The sequence below is a fragment of the Mesitornis unicolor genome, unplaced genomic scaffold (genome assembly GCF_000695765.1).
Source record: "Mesitornis unicolor isolate BGI_N332 unplaced genomic scaffold, ASM69576v1 scaffold11101, whole genome shotgun sequence".
In the NCBI taxonomy this organism is placed as follows: Eukaryota; Metazoa; Chordata; class Aves; order Mesitornithiformes; family Mesitornithidae; genus Mesitornis; species Mesitornis unicolor.
In genome coordinates this window covers 49,851-59,936 of record NW_010161701.1, presented here as the reverse complement: position 1 = coordinate 59,936, position 10,086 = coordinate 49,851, and the positions used below count along the sequence as shown (strand labels likewise).

Here is a 10,086-nt window from a genome sequence, read left to right as displayed (position 1 = left end):
ACTGCACGGTGCATTTTCTGTGTCTGATTTGGCAGCCAGGGTGCTTCAATCAGTCGTGCCTCCTTCCTCCACTGCTGCAAGCTGTGGCAGAAACCTCTCGCCGTACCAATCCGCTGTGTGTTCTTCCACTTTGGGTACAATCAAATGCGACTCCACTGTCCTTTTGTCCAGCTGCTCTTGTGAGACACATTTATAACACAAACCGACCCACATGCCTCATTTTCTTGTCCAGCTGCTCTTGTGAGACACATTTATAAAACAAACCGACCCACATGCCTCATTTTCCTCCTACTTCTTCTGTTTATCAGACGCTTCCCACCTCTGTCCCGGGCAGATTCAACACTGTAATTAATTTCTAAAAGGTGAGAACCCAGCACGTTGGTAAAGTCAAACAGGATACATGTGTCTGGATACACATGCAGATCTCAATTACCTTCTTGGTGTGGCTCTTACGCCAATTTGTATCTTACACACAGCTCCCTACACGTTCCATAAGGGACAATAAAGCTATTTTTTGCTCATTTAAGCTCTATGTTCTGAATGGTTTCTCTCCCAGGCTGCAATTCAATTTGGAGCCCGGCCTCCTGAGACGAAGACGCAGCACCCGAGCCGTTACCGCCGCTATCTCGACGAGCGGCTTTAAAACCCAGCAGTGGAGGGGGAGAAAAGGAGCAAAAAATAACATTTGTGACAAAGAGCAACAAGCTGGTGCACCCAGTGCTGCAAGCTACGGCGCGGATATCGAGGCTGATGCTGCAAGGAGAAGAGTACGTGAGGAGTTAATACACGTGGGAGGATACAAGGAACCAATACCAGCCTAGCACATACCAGGAAAATGTGGTGTTTACTTAAAAAAAACCCCCGAGTGCACTGCAGAAGTGCTCAGTAGCAGCAGATCCATCGCTCGATGCTGCCCCCAGCAGCAACCGTTTCCAACAGATGGTACATTTTTCGACGCTGAGGTTCTTTCAGTGTCATATATATATGTATATGTATATATATGGCTTTGGAAGGCAGCAGGGGAAAAAGAAAACCCAAACCAAACCCAGCAACAACAAAACAAGCAGTTTAGAGAAATTCAAACTTGTTCACAGGATTTTAAAAAAAAAAAAAGAACCAAGACCACTCTTACAGTATAAACACGCCAATTCATTCCTTTTTACTGATGGTTGCATTTATGAATTTCATTCTTGTGAAAAAAAAAAAGAAAAAAAGGGAATAAAAGGAAAAAAAAAATTAAGAAAATAGCTATTTATAGAAAACAAAACCAAAACAAAACAAAGGGCTCAAACAGAAAAGAATCTGTGCTGATGCTTTTGATGAGCAGTCCGATGGCATTAAACATTACCTGTGCAAGCAGGCATGCTCGAAAAACCTGTCTTAGTGCTGCAGCTTCAGTTCCACAATCCAGGATTTCTTTTACGGTTGTTGGGAAAAAAAAGAGCCTAATAGTTTCATACTGTATTTATTTAATAACTAAAATTCACAAATAAAAAGATACTTGCAAAGTCCTTTAGTTGTGTCATCCCCTCCTCCTCCTCCACTCTACTGCTTTCAGACCCATATGCATAAAAAATGGGCTTGGATTTTTAATTTTAACTGGTATATGATTGGTCGTTGGAGCTGAAGCACCAAATGGAGAAGATGCTTTATGGAGATGAGGGTATAACCCCTTGCCTTCCCACACACGTTTTGGAGGAACATAGGAGATGTACCAGTGCCCGGACTCCTCTGCTCCCATTTCCCCCACCCAGAGCATTCCTTTCATTTTATTTTTCCTCTTAAGTGACTGACTGGAGCCTCTTTTTTCCCCCTTTCTGTCCTTGCGGGACCGCAGACACGGTGGACATTGTTCATTCCTTACTCCGCCAGGCTTTGAGTCAGTGTCAAGTAGGTCCTGTTACAGCTCAGTGCTAGTTGTTTTGTAATGGGTCTTTTTGTTTCAGGTAGGTTTGTGTGTCGATTCAGAAGGCTTGCTTATTTTCTTCCTTGTTTGTATCTGACAAGCTGCTGGATAAGGCTATTCATACTCCAGGAACTGTTTGTGATAGAACAGCAAATATCTGCAAGAAAGCAGAGGTACAGTTTCAGCTTTCTGCTACGCGTCGGAGCAGATCAGTACTTCCATTGATGCGACGATAAAAAACGAGGACTATTAATTTTGGTTTTCTTTTCAACTGGAAGCGATTCCAGGGACGTGCCAGTTCCCTGCAGTAACCATGGATGAGAAGGAGGGAAGCCAGCTGAAATTTTACCAGCAACTCAGGAGACTGAGGTCGAGAGAGGTTCTCCTCCTCCTCTACTCTGCCCTGGTGAGACCGCATCTGGAATATTGTGTCCAGTTCTGGGCCCCTCAGTTCAAGAAGGACAGGAACTGCTGGAGAGAGTCCAGCGTAGGGCTACAAAGATGATGGAGGGAGTGGAGCATCTCCCTTATGTGGAAAGGCTGAGGGAGCTGGGGCTCTTTAGTTTGCAGAAGAGGAGACTGAGGGGAGACCTCATTCATGTTTATAAATATTTAAAGGGTGAGTGTCACGAGGATGGAGCCAGGCTCTTCTCGGTGACAAACAATGATAGGACAAGGGGTAACGGACACAAACTGGAACACAGGAGGTTCCACTTAAATTTAAGAAGAAACTTCTTCTCAGTGAGGGTGCCAGAGCACTGGACCCAGGCTGCCCAGAGAGGTTGTGGAGTCTCCTTCTCTGCAGACATTCAAAACCCGCCTGGACGCCTTCCTGTGTAACCTCATCTGGGTGTTCCTGCTCCGGCAGGGGGATTGGACTGGGTGAGCTTTTGAGGTCCCTTCCAATCCCTAACGTTCTGGGATCCTGTGAGACTGAACAGTTGTACATCAGACAGTCAAATCCTCTCACACAATCTAGTTAGGGCCTGAAAGCTTTGCAAGGTTGGATCATGCTGGGGGTATCCATTTAACACTATCATGGCACAGAAAATACAACGGAGGTGCTTTAAGATGCTTTAGAGTCACATCACCAAAGCATCAGACACTTGGGATTACTGCAAACTGTCTGCCATTTAGTTACAGGAAGAAAAACAACCACCAAATGAAGAACCAGGCATGTGGGTGCAAACTCGTATGTCCCACTCAGATATCTAATGTCTCAATCTGTACTCAAATCTGGTGTTTTAGTAGGATGAAATTTTTCCTGTCCTTAATTACTTTAAGTGCACTGCTACATAACAGAACCCAGTTACGTGTCAGAGGAACAGGACTCATCTCTGCGCACTCCTCACACACCACACGCTGACAGGGTCACTGCATGACCCCCAAAATGCTTCACAGCACTTTTGAGACTTTCCAATTATCACTGTTCCATCTCACACCCTATGGAGCTTTCCTCGTACAATGCAGATCTGTTTAGTGTCAGCCTTCATCTGAACCAGGGAAAGCAGATCAGAGCTCAAACCAGCCCTTAATGAGATGGATGGGCAGCAGTTGTGTCACAAATCCTCTCATCCCCTGCCTGTGGTACTTTCTTCCACAGACAGAGCCCATCTGAGGGCCAGAGACTCATTTTTCTGCTGACCTCAATGCAGAAATTACCTTGTCAAATCATTTAACAATAAAATTAAGATATTATAGGATAATTCTTGAAACTTGTACCAGTCCCCAATGCTTCCCTCAAATGGGGAACACCAAGACCAAGACTGCTCTGCACTCCTATTGTTTGTCTAATGCAAGTATGTGAAACCATAACACCAATCTGAAATCAATTTAAAGCCACGAGCTAAGAAACGGCTCATGTGCAATGGTCAAAGTTGCCCTTCCCTTCCCCTTTCCCGGGCACAACTTACCCTTCACTGTCTAGCACATCCTTAATGCTAGCCTTGGTGATAATGGCATCATCGCACTTGAACCACTGGTCCTTGTGCTGCCGGATGAAGCTGGTATAGTGCCCGCTCTCCAAGGTTCCCTGGTGATTAACTACTGCAAACAAGGAATACCTGGGAGGGAAAAAAGTTAATGAGTATTTGGATCAGAAGGAGAAAAACAACTGACATTTTAGACAGGCAGAAGCTCGTGTTCATAACCACGTATAGCAATAGTAAAGGCTCAGCCATCAATAAGACACCAGCTCTTAACTGGGAAGAGGGCATCCTTGCCCGGGGATAAAATCTCACATTTTTCTTTTTCTGTCTTGATGTTACTTTTGCTTTACCAATACTGGCTACCAAAGATTTTTCTTCTAAAATAGAGCAATATTGATTCATTCCCGAAGAGGACCACTGATTATATAGTATGACCTTATATTTCCCTGAATTATTTACCCTAGTGAACCAGAAAAATGCATTTGAGATATAGAGATGGGGAAGGAGGTAATCTTAAACATAGGTGATCTTAAACATTTCTAGTGATAAATTACTGTACTGCTTAATTGTCCTTAATCTGGAAAGTTTGTGCCTATCTTGAAATACTGAGCATATTCAGCCTCAACTTCCAGCTTTCAGATGCTGCTGTGCATTTGCCTGCTAGCCTGAAAACAAGCAGACATCTGTTTCAGAGAAAGATAAGACTAACCAAGTTGTTCTCAACTTTCCCCCATCCCCCTTTTCTTTTCTTAAAAAGGACTGAAGTCCTTGGCTCTTTTGTTCTAAGGTAAGATTTTGTTTCCAGTCTTAAATACCGCTGCTGCTCTTTTGCAAATGTTCTCCACTCTCTTTAACTCTTTCTTAAAATACTGTCCTCATACTGGGATAGAAACACAGCTGCACAATGGTAAAATAATCTCTCCAATCTCACTCGATACTGTCCTACTTATGTTCAAAATCCACAGAGCTCTTTTGGCACAGTGGTGCCACAACAAGGCACCTATTGAGCCTGCAGAGGCTCTGACTGATAAAGTCATCCTCTTCCTAGTGGAGTCCCCGAACCCAACTGGGATGGACACCACTCTCCAGTCCTTGATGGAGGATTTGAGGATTGCCCCAATCCAGCAGCCCAGATGCCTTTGCTCTCATTACCTAATCATCGTTACTAACAACTTCCCCAGCTTCAGTCATGTGCAAACCTCTACAGTGATCAGTTGTGTTTCCGTTCAGACCTTTGCTAACACCATTAAACACCACACATCTCATCAATCAATTGCTATAGGACCACACCGAACACCTGCCTGGTATCTCCCCGTACGACAACTGCACTAAGGCCTGGTGAGCTGGTTTTTAAATGTCTCTTGTGTGACTCCTGTTTCTTTAGGAAACCTCTAGAGCCATATTAAAGTACCTTGAAGAATTTAAACACATGGCATCAGCAACGAAACTTGTAACCTTATTAAAACAAAACAAAACCCAGAAAAAAGATAAGTTGTAAGTTTGTGAGACCATCTCTATTCTATATAAAGCTATGGATCTTGGTTTCAACTCTCCTCTTTTACATCCCTGAGCAAGTCCCCTATCAACCTGTCATTTGATTTGACTGGAATCAACACCTCACCAAACCACCCCAGAATTACTGGGGTGATCTACTTGGGACTTTGAGTGTCAGTGATACATAAACTCTTTTTTGAGTCTTCTAGAACTCCCTTTGCCATTGCAATAGAAATAGGATTATTTAAAGGAAACACCCATCCCCTTTAACACCGTAACCATAGCTTTTCATTTTGCTCCTAGACCAATTGCTGGGGTTACCACCTCCAGAGCTGAAACTCAGCTGCCACAAAACCATGCAAGCATAGGCAACTGTAGGGAACGAAGCTTTATTTTGCAACAGTTCAGACTTACTGTGCTGTCAAATATGGTAATGCAGCTCGCACTGCAGCGCACACAGCAGACTCTGTATCTCCAACTACCTTTCACAACAGGAGTCATGGAATGTACCACTTACTTATTATCGTTGTTTAGACTATCCGTCGGCTGCTGGTACTGCCCGTTCATTCTGCTCTCTTTACTGCAACACACACAAAAACCCAGTCACTTAAAGCAGTGGCTTCCCAAACTGAGGAAACAGGTTTGACACGACACAGCCCGTCTACCGAATGCAGGTCCCGATTCAAAAGCACAATGCTGCTCAGCAGCAGAGGAGGGCTGCTGATTAGGATGCTAAAGATGCTTTATTTGTTCTCACAGCAGCGCTACATGAGAAACATCATTTCTCTTCCTGGTCAAAGCTTCAGTGCTGCAAACACAGATCTGTTTAGATCAAACGTCCTATCCAGAAAGCTTAAAAACAGGTTAAGAAACGATTTGTATTTTAAATCTGGAAAAACATCTAATTACATCAATCCTTTATCCTGTGATGGGTCAATCACCCTGGCTCTGACTTGTAAATTCATTTTGTGTTTTGACAGCAGCAATAGGATTACGCTGTTGATTTCACAGCCGATGAAATTCAGATTACTGAGTTACGCCTGCTGATTATCCCATCTATATTCCATTATGCTTGGTACCTTTCATCAGCAGACTCTGTTCTATCCAGGGAGAATTCACCATAGAGGAACAGGGAAGTATCAAAATCTCCAGACTACATTAGAACAAACCATATATTCTTAATATAACACTAACAGAGCTTCAGGACTCTCCTTTCTCTACTGGCAGAAGCATTTACTTTTCTCTGGGGTGGGGGAAGTTTGAAATTACTAATAATTTTTGAGCATCAAATAGAGCCTCTGTGCTAAGAGAGATCACATTTTGCAGCTTTCTGCATTTCTTCAGCTATAAATTAAATCTGAATATCCTCATGTATATTTGAATGGAATACCTGACAAATACTCCTTAATTGAGCTGATTAAATTTCTTTCATAAAGGTATATTTTTATCCATGTAATGTCTTTCACAAACCTCACAGGTGGGAGAAGTCCTACCTGTCCTTTAAGTACCAATTAGAAATACCTATTATAATGTGGACTTTTTTCTTCTTGCAGTATTCGCTAAACAGAAGCTAAAGGTACAAAACAAAAAACCTTCGATTTGCATGTGTGGTGGAATAAAGAGGAAGGAGATTTTTATAACTTCAGAAATACTAAGTTAGGCATTAGGTTATGTCTGCTCTAATTACAGAAGATGATTGGGGGGTGGGCACTCAGGTGATGGGACCAAAGCAGAGATCACGATGGATATGAGTCTATAAATTTAACATGCAACCAAAACTGTAACACATATTAATAAAAAAAAATAAATGTTTAAATATAAAGCCTTTTCTGGCACACAAAACTCAATGTTTTATCTAAAAATTAGGTCAGAAAAGATGCACAATTGAAGGAGAAGCTTACAGCAGAAGGATCATTACACATACTGGTCTACAACCGTGATTCGAGGACGTTTCATGCTGCACGTGTATGAACCGTAACCAGATCTGTCCAGGTCTTTGGGGGATTTGGAACTTGGTACACACCTGGAAGCCATGAATGGTGTCATGTCCAGCTCCAGCGGAAACGAGACATACGTAGTGATCTTTCGCCTCAGTTTGGCTGAGTGTTCAAACCGCTGGAGACAAAGTGGGAGAATTGGGTTTTTTCTTTAGAAAAAGGCTAAATTTCCTGGTTTTTATAAATGTTCTAAGCTTAGGAACAATGACATGAAAAAATATTAGCAGTCAGTAGCCAGGGAAACTCCTGGACTTTTTCAACCAACTAGTTGGACTGAAATCCCTCATGTAAATGCAGAAACATATCTACTAGGAAAATAAACCTCAATTTGTGGAAGAAAAATACAGTATTCATTAGATTGCTTACCTTAATATCGATACAGACAAGCTTGTTCCCAACTGACATTAAGAAAAAATTATTAAACAGAGAGAGCACACGCAGCCCTTACCCAAACCAGCGCTCATTTGTACTACGCGCTATTCAAATGCACGGCTGCTGCCTACGCTAACACACAAAACCAGTGACAATGGGAGTTTGCCATCAGATGCACACACTACATCCACCCCTCCAATCATCTCGAGTGACAGGACTCAGGCCTACACAGGAACAGCAATTCAAATTAAGGCAAAAATGGAATATGATAATAAAAAAGGCTCGTCCCTCTGCCAAAAGGGGCCTCCAATACCCACCATCCTCTCCTCAGCTTCTCAATTGAACGTTAAATGGAAAGAGGAACAAATATCAGAGAGAGATGAATGAGTTTCTATTTAAAGGCAGCTTCTCTCCCCATTTCTCAGAAATCCTGCTCTATTTACACTTCAAGTTAATTATTTTCCAATTGTGGTGCCATGACAATTCCCAAGCCACACATCCAAATGCGAAAAGCTGAGACTTCTGTAATTCCTATCTTTTGTGCTCCTTTTTTGCTTTAACTCATGAAGTGAAATTTGCATTTTGCATGGACAGGACAACACAATCACCTAGGAAAAGTAATTTATTTTCAAAAAAATCTTGAGGTGAACTTCTGAAGGCATGACTGTCCCAAATAGTCTGAAAAGTCCTGTAAATTACAGAAGAGGCAATTCTTTCCACCTGTAACACACTTTTTCTTCCTATGGCATGCTGTTTTCATGTCAAGACCTCTGCATTTCATTAACAAGCTTTTGTTCAAGCCAGATTTTGAAACGAAACTTTAAATTGCTGCTACTTTGGCTATGTAGTTGCTCTGTAACTTAATTCCAAACTACAATCATGTCTTGAATGCAGTCCCTGATTTGCTCAGTGAGACCGTGACACTATAGCACACAGATTATTAGGTTTTCCAGTATGAATGTACTGACCTAGCTTAGAGGACTGATGGAAAACAAACCAGAAAAACGGCCTGCGTGCTACAGCGAAGTTCAGCACACACTTTGCCATGGCAGCTACAAGATAAAGATGTACTTTCAACACTACTGAAACACCAGGTGTTTTACCAAAGTTCAAAGCCTAGAAACCATTGGAAACAACTGAAGGAAGTGTCTGGAGCAAAAGGCTGGCGCATGTGTTCCTTCAATTCACTGTTCCCCAGTTGGAAAGAGAAGCCATACAAGCCTTCATTTGTACACTGCATGTAAGCTCCCGTTTTAAAATCTGTTTCCAGTCACCACAGTGGTAGGCAAAATGTTGTTTTTCTTTAGGTAGCTTACGTGACATCGGTATCACCATCAGATAAGCAGTTCCTAGAAACACTGGGCATAGCAAGAGCAGAGGCCAGAGAGCATCAGTTACTGCCTAGCAAGGACAGGACTTTGTCATTCTGTCCCATGAGACACTCAGGACCTCAGAGGTCTGCATCTGGAAAGCTCAAGCAGATCAAAGATGCAGTGAAATTACTGTGGTGGCTGCTTCTACAAAGGCCTGTGGCATCACCTTCCAAGGACCCTCTGCCTCTTGACACAGAGTGACCTTCACCTTCTGCAACAGCTGCCTACTTGGCACCACAGTCTCTGTATTTAAGCCATAAATTGTACAGGACTAAACTATCTGAGGGTACCAACTGCGACATTATCTCTCATCACTGCATCGGACAATCTGGATTGGAAGTGTTGAGAACTATATCACAGCTGGGAAGATACAAGAAGCTTTCTCCATTGCAATTGCTAACTTTTTCGTGCTTTTCCTTCAGTTCCTCTGTGGCACTTTTCCAGTAAAAGTGTAGGGTAAAAATTTTACCATGCAGGATGAGTAAGTGTTACTGGAGATTGGTTTCTACGCTGGTTCTGATATTGCATCAGCCTTTCATTTCGCTTCTGGATTCTGATTACTTAGGTTCCCACAGACATACTGCAAAGTTACATTATAGATAATGCAATACTATCTTAATAGAAAATCTAGCTGGGCATGCAAGCTGTTTTTTATATTAATTTATATCATAAAAGATTAGTCAGTGAAAGCCAGAAGATATGGCCAGGAATTTAGCTCATCCTCTCTGAGAGGAATACACGTCCTCTGCTCTATCTGTCCCCTGTGAACTTACTTTGAGATGAAAACAGGCCACAATGGGTAACTTCTTCATAGTGAGTTGTTTGGTAGATTCCTGGTAGCTATGGCAACCACTACATTTGATTTTGGCACTGCTTCCTAGATGTTCTGGCCTTGTAAACCTGCAGAAATATTAAAAAGCAAAGGAATGCACAAAGTGATCAGGCGATTTTCCACACAAGCTGAAAATGCTTCTTTTACTTGTGGGTCACTGGCACCACAGCTGTTAAGTGTCATT

The 10,086-nt window shown here is 42.4% G+C and overlaps 1 protein-coding gene across 2 annotated transcripts in view; it reads right to left on the bottom strand.

Annotated features, from left to right (window-relative positions):
• Positions 1–1,131: 1,131 nt before the first annotated feature.
• Positions 1,132–10,086, bottom strand: part of LOC104547629 (ubiquitin carboxyl-terminal hydrolase 22) — a 54,029-nt gene continuing 45,074 nt past the window's right edge. For both annotated transcript variants that reach the window (XM_010193411.1, XM_010193412.1), the window contains 5 exons: positions 9,844–9,970; positions 7,352–7,443; positions 5,846–5,908; positions 3,820–3,969; positions 1,132–2,063 (listed from right to left, as the gene is read on the bottom strand). In XM_010193411.1, the coding sequence (XP_010191713.1) occupies positions 2,021–2,063; positions 3,820–3,969; positions 5,846–5,908; positions 7,352–7,443; positions 9,844–9,970 (475 nt within the window). In that variant the 3' untranslated portion in view covers positions 1,132–2,020. The remainder of the gene's footprint in view (positions 2,064–3,819; positions 3,970–5,845; positions 5,909–7,351; positions 7,444–9,843; positions 9,971–10,086) is intronic.